This window comes from Scyliorhinus canicula, chromosome 9 (genome assembly GCF_902713615.1).
Source record: "Scyliorhinus canicula chromosome 9, sScyCan1.1, whole genome shotgun sequence".
NCBI classification, from domain to species: Eukaryota; Metazoa; Chordata; class Chondrichthyes; order Carcharhiniformes; family Scyliorhinidae; genus Scyliorhinus; species Scyliorhinus canicula.
The window spans coordinates 39,430,702-39,444,471 of NC_052154.1; the positions used below are offsets into that span (position 1 = coordinate 39,430,702).

Sequence of the window (13,770 nt, forward strand, 5' to 3'; positions counted from 1 at the left end):
ATCTCTTCTAGATTTACCACCGCTTGTATGGCCAGGGGAGGGTTGTCTGCTACCCAAACCCCACATCGGTGTCTAGGTTATGTTCTGTTTCACCGCTTTGGGGCACTCCCCCAACTGTGGTTCATTGTCAGAGTTCCGAGCCGCCGTCCGCGCAAGTTACTCTTCCTTCCGATCCAGGTTCGGCCCACCGGCTATTCGCCTTCCCCTTCCTGGGGATAATTCCCACTCTCACTAGGATAAGCTTCAACGGTGGAGGGCATATATATCTAGCCCCTTCACTCCCAATAGAGATTCCCGGTCATATGAGAATTGTTTCAGCAGTGAGAGGTACGGCTGTTTGCTGGTAGAGATGAAAATGAATGTAACATGTCTGTCCTCCACTTGTACTGATCCAAGGTGTTGCATAACCCTGACATCAGGTCAATGTGCCTGTTACAATGGCACTTGTGTCCCGTTGACGCTAGGCATCCAGCTCCTTTGTAGCTGGGCGAATGTCTCTCATATCACTGTTGAGTCTAGGGCGTTCCGCATTGCTATGAGGCCCGAATGGGCGTTCCAAAGCTGGATGAAATGGGCTACTGGGGGTTCCCTGCTCAACCAATACACTGATTGTGATGCTAGCCGGTACACGGAGCAAGGATACTACTTTTTCTTTAATGGTACAGCGGCCAATGTTTAGTCACTCCCATTTCCCCGCCAAATTGCTATCGGGACTCTAGTCCCCACCACAGTCCCCTGCCCCACTGAGTGGATACTGCACCGCGCGTCGGTCAGTCTCAGCCGAATTCTGCGAAGGTTGGAAGAAACCTCAGGTTCCAGCACCCAACCGGGGCCACTCAGCCGGATGGGGAATTCTGAACGCCTTGACACTAGGGGGGTATGGGGGGTTCCTTGGCGGTCAACGATAGGAAGTATTTTATTTGCGGCCTTACCATCCTGGGAAACGAGACCTTAGGGGCCCTTGGGGCACTAACCAGGGAATTATCTCAACTCAGGTTGTTTGCCATGCAGAACCGTTATGCTCTTGACTATCTCGCCTGCATCTTTGTGGGCACGATCATCCTTAAATGCGTGATGGGTAAAATGCAGGGTGCCGTGGAGCCGCCAGAGTCTTGACTGTTAGGATCCACGAGCATGCAGCGGCCGATGAGGTGCTGCAGTAGGATTTAGAAATGCAGCAACAAGTTTTCCTAGATGAGGGGCCGTGACTGCGGCTTGGACCGATAGTTTATCATGAAATGATAAAAGGAGGGAATGAGGAAATGAATAAATGAATGTGATAAAATTAGGCACTAGGACCCTGAGGGCACTGTGGTCACAGACAGAACAAAGGAAAGCAGAAGTTTCATGGCTCGCGGGGGATGGTAACCTCGTGGTCAGAAGGAATCAAAGATGCTGGGGTTACAATGCAAAGTGACCAATTAGGATATAGGGCCAGGTCAGGAGGTGTATAGAATGACCAATGGGAAGCTTATATGTGAATCTTACTGTGATTTTGAATATATCAGCAGAAGCTTCTTTGTATTCTGTCTCTCTTTATTCTGGGCTCTCAGAAGACAGTGTGTGTGTCCTGAGGTCCTATGGATTAAGTCAGCCTTGCAAGTTAGTTATTATTAAATGATATGATACCTGCAAATCCATCTCAGATTTTATTGAATCTAGACTGACAGCAAATTAACCAGGAATCCACATAAGTGGCAGTTTTGCATGGCCAATCCACCTAACCTGCACATCTTTGGACTGTGGGAAGAAACCGGAGCACCCACACAGGCACAGGGAGAAAGTGCAAACTCCACACAGAAAGTCACCCAAGGCCGGAATTGAACCCAGATCCCTGAAGCTGTGAGGTAGCAGTGCTAACCTCTGTGCTGCCACACGGAGCCGCAAATGGTGCAATCATCAGTGAGTTTGCACTTTCTCCCTGTATCTGCGTGCGTTTCCTCCTGGTGCTCGGTTTCCTCCCAAAGTCCAAAGCTGTGCAGGTTAGGTGGATTGGCCATGCTAAATTGCCCCTTAAGTTCCCAAAAGGTTAGGTGGTGTTCCGGGGACAGGGTGGAGATGTGGGCTTGCTTAGGGTGCTCTTTCCAAGGGCTCGTGCAGACTTGATGGGCCGAATGGCCTCCTTCTGCACTGTAAATTCTACGATTCTATGACTCCTCACATACTGAAGCAGTCCATGCCCATAGGCAGCAAGACCTGGGCAACATTCAGGTTTGAGCTGATAAGTGGCCAGTAATACTTGGCCACAGATGTGGCAGGCAATGGCCATCTATAACGAGAGAGAGAATCTAACCATCCTGCCGTGACATTCAAAGGCAGCACGGTAGCATAGTGGTTAAAGTTGCTTCATAGCTCCACGGTCCCAGTTCAATTACTTGGGTTACTGTCCCAGTGTCTGCGTGGGTTTCCTCCAGATGCTCCGATTTCCTCCCACAGTCCAAAGATGGAAAAAGTGGAATTTGGTGAAATATGTAATGATAATGCGAACAGAAATGAACTTCAAAACATTAAACAAAACTACAGTCTGATCAAATGAGCTAAAACCAAGTTTAATTATTTTATACGAGGAGATATAGACAGTATGCATTAAATAGTTATGGTTACGTACCTTTATAATGAAAATTTCAATCATCATCCGTGCACACAATTTCAAATACTTCTTTAAGAAAAAAAAGTGACCTAGTTTGAAAGCAAAAACATTTTTCATATTGTTTATCACAATTATTTTACTACTTTTGAAATGTCAGCAATGTCATTCAGCAAAGGAAATAAGAAGCCCCATACAGTTGCATCTATGAATGGAAATATTTTGTTCAGTTTGGGTAAGCCACCTACTTCTAACATTGGATCAACCAAACAGAAGATCAGAACTGGTCTGTTCAGCTTTATGTCAACTTCAGTGGTGATCCCTCAATCACAACCTCCTCCCCCCACCCCCCCTTAAACATTGACTGTTTGGTTTCCAGCTGGCAATATTTCTACACTTATTTTCCCCTACCTCACTTTCAAAATTCTAAAAGATCGAGTACAAAATCTAGTTAGCTGTATTTGACTCAGTAAAATATATTTGTGGGCAGAACATTGGCAAGTGAACTCAATACTTATAAATGTACGGTGTTGCATACTAGAAAGAAAAATTGACAATACATGTACTGCATGAAACGTGTTGAAATAGTTCAGGATGATGTTGGAATAGACATGATTAACCAATGCGGAGCAGCAAAGTCGACAAATTATATTACCAAAACAGTAAGAAACTGTAATTTTCTGGCTCTACCTACCATCCCTTGCTTACTAGGCTCCGAGAATCATATAGTGCACGTGGCCCTTCAACCGATCATAACTCTGCCATCTCTTTGAAAGTTATCCAATTTGTCCTATTCCCCAACTATTTCCCCATAGCCCGGAATATTGTTTTTACCACTGAATCTATTTCAACCATTCTTTCAGACAATGCATTCCAAACATAAAAATCCAGTGCAAATACATTCTCATTGGCCAGTTATTTTCAATCTGTGATACCAATTAATCTTCTAGTGGAAACAGTGGACAGGATTCTCTAGTCCCTCAGCCACACGTTTCTCTGCAGTGGCCGTTTGCTGACGACGGGATTCTCTCTTTCCGCCGCTTGTCAATGGGATTTCACATTGAAGCCACCTCATGCCCCCAGTAAACCCTAGAGCGGGCGTGCGCTGCCATTTGCAAAAGGGAATGCCCATCGGCCAGATGATGCTGGCCAGTTTCTCCTTGAAAACCTCAACTTTGAGCATCACTACTCATTTTCTCCTTACTCTTAACCTCTTCTCCAGGGAAAAAAAATTCTCTAGTCTCATCATATAAATCAAGTTTCTCATCCTGGTACCATTTTAAGAATTTTCATCACCGAGGCACAAAGAAGACATGCAAGCATTGGAAGAAAGGTGTCAAGACTGACACCAAGGCTTCCGGTGGCGATCATGGAGTGATCACAGGGCAGCTCCAGCTTGAAGGCATTGGTTTGAGCTCTTTTTACCCAACAGTGGGGTAGTTTCGACAGGAAATTGAAAGCTGAAGGTGTGGATGAGAAGTGTGTGTGTGTCGTAAGTGGCATGTCGGCTGGTTACCAGGCCCAGCAAAAAAAGGTTAAGGATCTGGCCAAGGAACTGGAGGAAACCTGTGGCGTAGTAGCAATTGGGAAGCTAGCAGAGGGGGAAGGGTCATCGCAAGTTGGAAAGCCCCAGATGGAGCAGGAGATGCCATTTATTAAAGAAGAGTTCCGCCAGCAATTAAAGGAGATGTACGAGGACCGGTCGAAGGCCATTGAGGAAAGGATCGATGGAGCGAGTGGAGAAATGTTTTGGGGTGCAGGGGTCACAGCGATCGGGTGGTGTCGTTGGGGGCGGAGCTCCTGGGGGATCTTTGAAAGTTACTGAGGGTAAAGGTAGAGTAGCAGGAGAACAGTCCAGAAGGTAGAATTTGTGTATCGTTGGCCTGCTAGAAGGTGTGGAATGTACAAGTGCCCCATGATACGTTTGAAGGATGCTGGCAGGGCTGATGGTGGAGGGGGTACTGTACAAAGCCCCAGATGTGGACAGGGCGCACAGGTCCCCAAGGCAAAAGCCGAGAGCTGGGGAGACACCATGGGCAGTGATGGTGATTGTGAGGCGCCAAATGTTTGTGGAGAAGGAGAAGATCCTGCGGTAGGCCAAGGAGAAAAGGAATTGCGAATGGGAGGGGAACCAGGTCAGTATTTATCCAGATCAGAATTTACCCAGATATTGTCGCAGACCTGGCGAAGAGGCATGCCAGATTTAACAAGGTCAAGGCAGTGATATACCAAAGGCAGATTCAGTTTGGAGTACTGTACCCGGAAAGATTGTGGGTAACATTTGATGGCCGGGAGTATTATTTTGAAATGCCAGAAGAGGCCAATGACTCCATAAGAGACCATAAATTGGGAAAGAACTGAATATCAATTGAGGAGCTGAAACAGCAACAGTCAGAAGATGCAGCATTGTGGGGGGCTGGAAAGTTTTTTTTGGGTTGGGTGATTTTGCTGCTGTTGTTGATTGTTACGGGGCTATAAGTTTGTAAGGAGGCAACTGTTGCCCCCCCCACCCCAAATCTGTGGTGGATTTTTTTTGGAGGGGGTAGCCTGTGGTTTTATATTGTCTGTTTGTGTTGGGGAGGATGGGGTCCACAGGGAGCCATTCACATAGACCAAGGAGGGAAAGGTAGAAGGAGCCTTCAGGCAGGAGCTCCCCCACTGGCAGGTAATACCGGAGTACAGGTGTGAGGTGGGAGAGGTGGCCACGGGGATGGCCAGGTCGGAGGCGGGGGGGAAGAATGCGGCAGAGTCGGTGACCGAGCATGGTATGCGAGGGTGAGAGGTACGCGATAGCAAGTGAGGTGCTGGAGGTCACGCCAGTGGTGCTATTGAATGTATATGCGCAAAATTGGGACGGTATTCTCCAGAATTGATTTTTCTTTTGTAGTGGGTCGAGTGTTAGTTGGGGTGGAGTATGCAGGAATCGCGATCTTGGATCATGCAGCGCACTGGCTGGAGGTCAGACATAGTTCGAGGCGGGAGCAGAGGCTGAGATGGAGGCTCGATTCGGAGCTTTTGGCAAATAAGGGGTTCTGTGAGAAGATGCGGTTGCTGATCAGGTACTACGTGGAGTTGAATCAGTTTGGGAAGGTGTCAGCGGCCACATTTTGGGAGGCGTGAAAGCAATGGTTTGCGCCGGGGGGGGGGGGTCTATCATTCAACACGCACAGGGACAGAAGAAGGAGTAGGGAGGAATATGGACGGTTGTTGGACAAGATAGTCAAGGTGGATAGGAAGTATTCAAGTGTTCCTACCAAGGAGGGGTTGGCAGAGAGATAATGGTTGCAGATCAGTTTGACAGGAAAAGCAGTGGGGCAGCTACAGAGGGCAAGGAGGGTGCAATACAAGTATGAAGAGAGGACGTAGACGCTGGAAGAGCCGTTGGGGCTGAGGGAAGCGATGGATAGCGTAAGGGGGATGAAGTTGGGAAGGCCCCAGGGCCGGCCGGCTACCCAACGTAGTTCTACAAGGAGTTTGTGATTGAGTTGGCACTGCATTTGCTGGGGATGTTTAGCGAGGCACTGGAAATGGGGGAGCTGCCAGAGACATTGACATAGGTGTCAATTATGCTAATTCTGAAGAAGGACAAGGATCTGTTGGAGTGTGAGTGATATAGGCCCATTTTACTGCCATAGATGTGAAACTGCCGGGCGGTCAAATCAGTGGTGGGGAGGATGGAGTGGTGTGTTCCAGGGGTGGTTGCTGAGGACCAAATGGGCTTCGTCAAGGGCTGACAGCTCTCTAGTAACATTAGGACGCTGTTAAACATGATTAAGACCCCTTGGAGGGGTGAAGACCAGAAGTAGTGGTCTGTATGGACACGGAAAAGGGCTTTGATCAGGTGGAGTGGAGGTGCCTGTCGGGATCCTGGGAAAGGTGGGGTTTGGCCCAAGTTTGTGACGATGGTGCGTCTGTTATTTGTGGCCCCATGTGAGTGTACAGACAAATGAGATGAGTTCATGGAGTTTTGGGTTGCACAGGGGAACAAGGAAAGGGCATCCGCTGTTGTTCATGCTGCCGATAGAGCTCTTGGCTCTGACCTTTGGGGAGGATGGGGGGTCAATGGAGTGGCAGGGGGAGTAGGGAACACCGGGTGTCACTGCATGCAGATGACCTGTTGCTGTTCATGTGGGACCCACTGGAGATTATGGGTATACTGGAAAGTTATAGGACCTTCTCGGGATAGAAGTTGAATGTCAGAAAAAGTGAGATGTTTCCGGTGAATGAGGCGGGTCAAGGAGCCAATCTGGGGGCATTGCCATTTAGGGTAGCTCAGGACAGGTTCAGGTACTTGGGGGCCCAGGTGATGGGGGGAGTGAACAATGATGCAAAAAGTGAAATCTGACAACTTTGTGGAGGAGGTTAGGGAGGATTTTAAGAGGTGGGATATGCTGCACCTCACAGTGGCGGGGAGGGTCTAGGTGGTTAAGGTGAATGTGCTGTCAAGGTTCCTGTTTGTATTCCAGACCCTCCTGATCTTTATCACCAAGGCCTTTTTTCCCCCAGAAATTAGGCGCAGTAATCTCGGAGTTTGTGTTGATGGGGAGGTGCCAAGGGTATTTCCAGTGCCTCTGCCTCTTACGGAGGCAGAGGTAGAAAGTGGGGCTGACGCTCCCGAACCGGCTGCATTATTATTGGGCGGCAAATATGGATACGGTGAGACAGTGGTGGGAGGGAGAAGGGTCAGAGTGGGTTAAGATGGAGGAGGAGTCCTGGAGGGGGTCCAGTTTGGGGGCCATGGTAACAACGTAGCTTCCTCTGGCGCTGTGGAGGCACATGGTAGTGCAGTCCACGATCAGGGTGTGGATCAGTTGAGGAGACAATTTAGGATGGGGGTGGGGGATGTCGGTGCTGACACATCGGTGGGGGAACCACAGGTTTAAGCCGGGGGAGGCGGATGGCATATATAGGAAGTGGAGAGAGGCGTGGGCTGGTGAGGGTGAGTGATTTGTACTTGGAAGAGACATTTGCAGGTCTGGAAGAGCTGCGGGGGATGGATCTGAGTGAATTCAGGTATTTGCAAGTGAGAGACTTTGCGAGGAAGGAATGGACAGGGTTTCCAAAGAGTATACTCTGCTGGAGTGGTTACTCTCCCGGATGTGGATGGGAGGGCAGGATTGGTGATATATATGGTTGGCTGGGGAAGCAAGGGGAAGCGCAGGTGGTGAGGATCAAGAATAAATGGGAGGAGCAGAGATAGAATGGGGAGTGTGGAGTAAAGTAATGCATAGGGTTATTCAACCACCTTGTGCACAAGGATGAGCTTGATCCAATTCAAGGTTGTGCACTGACGGTACGATGGGGCCGGCACGGTGGCACAGTGGTTAGCACTGCTGCCTCACAGCTCCAGAGACCCGCGTTCAATTCTGGCCTCAGGTGACTGTCTGTGTGGAGTTTTCACTTTCTCCCCACGTTTGCGTGGGTTTCCTCCGGGTGCTCCGGTTTCTTCCAACTGTCCAAAGATGTGGATAGGTAGATTGGACATGCTAAATTGCCCCTCAGTGTCCAAAGGGTTAGTTTGGGTTACTGGGCTAGGGTTAGGGTTAGGTGGCGGCGTGGACTTATGTAGGGTGCTCTTTCCAAGGGCCGGTGCAAACTCGGTGGTCTGAATGGCCTCCTTCTGCACAGTAGGGATTCTATGTAAAAAGAAATGACTGGGCGAGAATGAGTGGGTTAATCCAGGGGGGTGGCAAACAAGAGAGAAGTGCGGACGAGGGCCAGCAAATCATGCACACGTGTTCTGGGGCTATGAGATTTTGGACATACTGGGAGGCGATACTCGGGACACTACTGGAAATTGTGGGGCTAGAGGTCAGGCAGGACCCTAATGGTGGCGATCTTTGGGGTATAGTAAATGCCAGAGCTGATGGAGGGGAGGAGGGCCGATGTCGTGGCCTTTGCCTCTCTAATTGGCCGATGAAGAATGTTGTTGGAATGGCAGTCGGCAATGCCACCAGGGTTGGCAGCTGGCTGGGGGACCTGTATGACTTCCCTTTGTCTGGAAAAGATTAAGTTAGAGTTGAGGATCAGGGGAGGGCTTTGAGACACTGGGGACTGTTTATGACAATGTTTGAGGAGTTGCTTGGTGTCGGGGGTGGGAATTATACAAACTATGATGTGCAGGGGTGTTGACAAGGTTACTGATTTGTGTCTTCATTTTTGAATGTGTTTGAAATAAAATACATGAAAAAAATAGACTGACCCCAAGACTAAGAGGATGGTGTTATGATGAACCATTCAAAAAATGTGGGATCTCCAGCCTCAAGCTACTCACATAAAAGCTTTCAATGGGGAAAATGTAATTCAAAGACTTACTTTAAACTAAGTTGTAAATATAGGATCATGATCAGAAGTTCTTTACACAAAAAGTGGTCAAACATGGAATGAACTTCCAGATGAAGTAGTGGAAGCAAAAATCTTAGAATCATTTAAGAACCAACTAAATGGCACAATCACAGGACTTCAGCATCATTCTACATGGATCAACTAACAGTCCAATGGCTTTTCTCATCCAGAATTTTCTTATGACCATTTAAGTTGATTTCATAATATAGAATTCATGAAATAGTGGAATTTGGTAAAGTATGCAAAGTTAAGATGAAGACAAATGAACTTTAATAAACTAGAAGAATGCAAGGAAAGGCTGCCACCAGTACTCAATTCACTAAATCGGTAACATCCAGAGACATTGTAATATTGCCTCACTGATCGGATTACACAACAAATTTATCCACAAATATATATTTAAAAGATAGTAGAGAAAGCCTCTTAGCTTCACTATTTTATGTAAATATGTTATGTAACTCCAAGGACAGAATATAGGGCAAAACAAGGGAGATGGTAGCATAGTGGCAATGTTAATGAACTAGTAATCCAGAGAGCCGGACTAATGCTCTGATAGCAAGAATTTAAATTGCACCGCTGGGATCTATTACATTCTATTAATAAATAAAGCTGGACTAAAAAGATAGTTTAATGACCATTGATGTTGAAACAATTTAATTATCTGCTTCACTAACCTCCTCCAGGGAAGAAAATTTGCAATCCTTACCAAGTATGGCTTACATGTGATTCAAAACTGACAGCAATGTGGTTTACTCTTAACTGTCTACTAAAACGGCCTAGCAAAACACTCAGTTGTTTCAAAGTGCTACGGAAAAGTCAAATAAGAATAAAACAGAATGGACAAGCCAGCATTGGTCTGTGCACTGGAAATGGAAACAGCACACCTTGTCCAGTCAATTCTGCAAAGTCCTCCTCACCAACATCGATGGACTTGTGCCAAAACTTTGAAAGCTGTCTCACAGCCTAATCAAGCAACAATCTGGCATGATTTTGGAAGTATGAATGTACCTTACAACCAATGTCCTAGATTTCTCCATCGCCATGCCACTGGCAAGATGGGGCCACCAGAGGTGGCAGCACAGTGGTATAAAATCAGGAGGGTGTAGGTCCAAGAGTCCTCAATCTTGACAGTTCCCAAACTTTCTAACTAGATTTAAGGTGATTGGCAAAAGAATAAAAAAAACATGGAAAACAGGAGCAGACGATTTAGCCCTTTGAGTCTCCTCCACCATTTATTATGATCATGGTTGATCATCCAACTCAATAGGCTGTTCCCGCCTTCTCTCCCATATCCTTTGATCCCTTTCTCCCACAAGTGCTATATCTAACTCCTTCTTGAAAACATACAATGTTTTGGCCTCAACTACTTACTGTGGTAGCGAATTTCATAGGCTTACCACTCTCTGGGTGAAGAAATTTCTCCCCATCTCAGTCCTTGCTGTGACTCCTGATTCTGGGCTCCACAACCATCGGGAACATCCTTCCTGCATCTATCAACTATAACTAGTCCTGTAAGAATTTTATAGGTTTCTAAGCGGTTCCCCCTCATTCTTCTGAACTCTAGAGAATATAATCAGAAGCAACTCAATCTCTCCTCATATGTCAGTCCTGCTATCCCAGTAATCAGTCTGGTAAACCTTAGCTGCACTCTTTCTATATCAAGAACATCCTTCCTCAGATAAGGAGACCAAAACTGCACATAATATTCCAGATTTGATAAGGCAGATCCAGGTGACATAAGAAAAAAAATATTTTTTGCAGTGAGTAGTTATGATTTTGAATGCACTGGAACAAAAGGGTGATGGAGTCAGATTAAATAATGATTTTCAGAAGAAAATTGGATAAGCACCTGAAGGAGGAAAAGTATACAGGACTTTGAGGAAAGGGTAGGAAGTGAAATTTGTTAAATTTCTCTCGCAGTGAGCCAGCACAGCTCAATTGGCCAAACGGCCCCCTTCTATGTTAAAGACATTCTGCATCTATACATCCTGATCAAATTATTCCCACCCTTTTACCTCAAAGATTTACACTTGTGCAATGCTACTGGAGGTTGAATAATTACTGATTAAAACATATGGAGCTTTCACATTTTAAGTAATAGCAAAGGTGAAATCCTGCAGTCTTCTTCCAAAAGAAAATGGGCGACATTTTACAATATTTCACCAAAGTAGCAGTATGCCACAAGTTAAGCACTTAACATAAAAATCTGAAAATAAAAGCAAAGTACTGCAGATACTATGCACCAGAAATAGAAACAGAAAGTGCTGGAAAATCTCAGCAGATCTGGCAGCACATGGAGAGAAACGGAGTTTGTCTCGAGTCCAATATGACTCTTGTTCAGAATTAAAGGGAGGCAGAAATGTGACAGGTTTCATACTGTGGAGAAAATGGGGAGGGGATCAGTTGGAATAAAAGAAAAAGTCAGGAATAGGGAGATTAAATAACAAATATGTCATTGAACAAAGCAAAAATAATGGAAATGTTAATAGTAAAAGAACAAAGCACTGGTCCAGCGCAGGTGTTAATAGCAGAATAAAGTTGAGCAACGTCTGAAACAAAATAGCAGAATGCGTTAATAGCAGAATAAAGGTCATTTCTGTCAGATAGCAAAACGTGGGAAGAAGGATACAAAATGGAGCAAAGAGTTTATGGTTGAAGTTTCTGAACTCAATGATGAGTCCATAAGGTTGTGAAAGTGCCTAATCGTATAATGAGGTTATGTTCCTCCAGTCTGCTTTGAGCTTCACTGGAACACACCAGTAGGCTAAAAACAGAAACATGAGAGCTAGGTGATGAATTCAAATGGCAAGCAACTGGGAGGTGGAGGTATCCTGCAAAATGTTGACTCTGTGTTTCATCTCCCAAATGCAGAGGAGACTGCATTGTGAGCATCAAATGTAACAGACAAAGTTGAAAGGAGTGTTTGGGGCCTTGGACATCGAGGATGACATAAAGATGGTATTACACATCACTGGGTCAAAAGATCCTGGAACCCCCTTCCCAACACCACTGTGGGTATACTTACACTAATTACATCCAGCAGCTCAAGGCAGCTCACCAACATTTTTGCCTGGGCAATTAGGTATTGGCAATAAATGCTGATCATCCAGCAAAGCCCACATTCCTTGAATGAGTAAGATACCTGATGTGATGACATGGGAAGGTGCTATGAGAAGAGGGTCAGGTGTTAGAGGTATTGTGGAGGGAATGATCTCATCCTCAATTGAGGAAAATGAAGTGCTGTTGTGGAAGAATGCATCATCAGAACTGCTGGAGAACAGAGCTGAGTCCTTATAAGAAACAGGGTGCAGGGAAGTGTAGTCAAGGTAACTATGGGAGTCTGTGGGCTTGTAATGAATATTAAGAGAATATTGAAAGAATTTGAAAGTAGTATACTGCGGAGTACTTCCAGCATTTTCTGTTTTTATTACCTTTGAAATAATTTGCCCGTTTTGTCAAACACAAACCTGTATTGCGTTATCCGGCACCTCGTCCTCCCTCCCCTCACCACGGGCCTGCCCAGAGCACACAGCAAGCCACCGCCCTCTTTACAAACTGCGACAACTAAAAGCCGCACTTTACGTTACAAAAGTTGTTCTTTCTTCCGCGCCGGGGGTGCAATTTTAAACCCACGTCTTCGCTGCATCCGTTGAAACTCACCCAATGGCACCTTAATGGCCGTCTCCCAGCGACCCGCGTGCCGCTGTGGCCGCGCCTGCGTTCTTCTCGGATGTTCGACCAGGCTTTTGGGGCCTGTCAGTTCTGGTCTGGAGTGAGGGGCTGCGATCTGCTGTTGTTGCCGCAGTAAAACTGTGGTACTTCGAATGCGGGATGTGGGGAAAATATACTTCTCCCTTCGCCCAGCATGTGCGCGCGTTTATGTAATTCCTGTACACGAAGCAAAATTAACTGCACCGCGCCAGGAGCAATTTTCCGCTCTCCATTCCCCCCAGCACGTGTGTGGGATAAGGCGTGACGCTGCTGCTATATTTTTTCCTCAACTGGGATTTTCGAAGCGTTGGATTCAAACACAGTGATGGTGGAAATCGCGTTCTCTCCTGGGCCTGTTTAATTTTTCTGGGAACACCTGCTTTTAGATATACCGAGCGCGGCACGGCTTACTTTTCGGAGGATCGCATTTTTCAACAACTGTGAAAGTGCCACTACCCAGGTGGATTTCCAGTTTTCGGCCAACGCATCAACACCCTTAGTTTGGGGTGTCTGTTACACGTTAAATTTAAAACTTCATCCCAGGCTACTGAAATCGTAGATGCATTGTTTTTAATTTTCCGAAATTCAGAAAAGGTTCCATCAGATTGAAAATAGCGAATGTGACTCCTCTATTCAAAAAAAAGGAGACAGAAAGCAGTAAATTACAGGCCAGTCTGCATAACATCTGGTTGTAAGGAAACTGCTGGAATCTGTTATCACGGAGATTATAGCAGGATAATTAGAGAATCTGGATGCAATCAAGCAGAGTCAACATTGTTTTGCAAAAGGGAAATCATGTTTTAAGAATTTATTAAGATTTCTGTGATGAAGTAACAAGCAACCTGGATAAAGGGAAACCTATGGATGTGTTGTACTTAGATTTCCAGAAGGTATTTGACAAGGTGCCACATCAAAATGGCAGCATGGTAGCACAGTGGTTAGTACTGTTGCTTCACAGCGTCAGGGTCTCAGGTTCAATTCCTGGCTTGGGTCACTGTCTGTGCGGAGTCTGCATGTTCTCCTTGTGTCTGCGTGTGTTTCCTCCTGGTGCTCCAGTTTCCTTGCACAAGTCCTGAAAGACGTGCTGTTAGGTAATTTGAACATTGTGAATTCTCCCTCTGTGTATC

At 46.2% G+C, this 13,770-nt stretch overlaps 1 protein-coding gene across 4 annotated transcripts in view; it reads right to left on the reverse strand.

Annotated features, from left to right (window-relative positions):
- The window catches only part of tdrd12 (tudor domain containing 12), a 157,507-nt gene extending 144,124 nt beyond the window's left edge, over positions 1–13,383 (reverse strand). For 2 of the 4 annotated variants that reach the window (XM_038806556.1, XM_038806557.1), the window contains exons 1-2: positions 12,400–13,383; positions 2,609–2,679 (exon numbers count right to left, since the gene is read on the reverse strand). In XM_038806556.1, the coding sequence (XP_038662484.1) occupies positions 2,609–2,635 (27 nt within the window). In that variant the 5' untranslated portion in view covers positions 2,636–2,679; positions 12,400–13,383. The remainder of the gene's footprint in view (positions 1–2,608; positions 2,680–12,399) is intronic. The other 2 variants (XM_038806555.1, XM_038806554.1) reach the window with 2 other exon arrangements.
- Between the last annotated feature and the right edge of the window lie 387 nt (positions 13,384–13,770).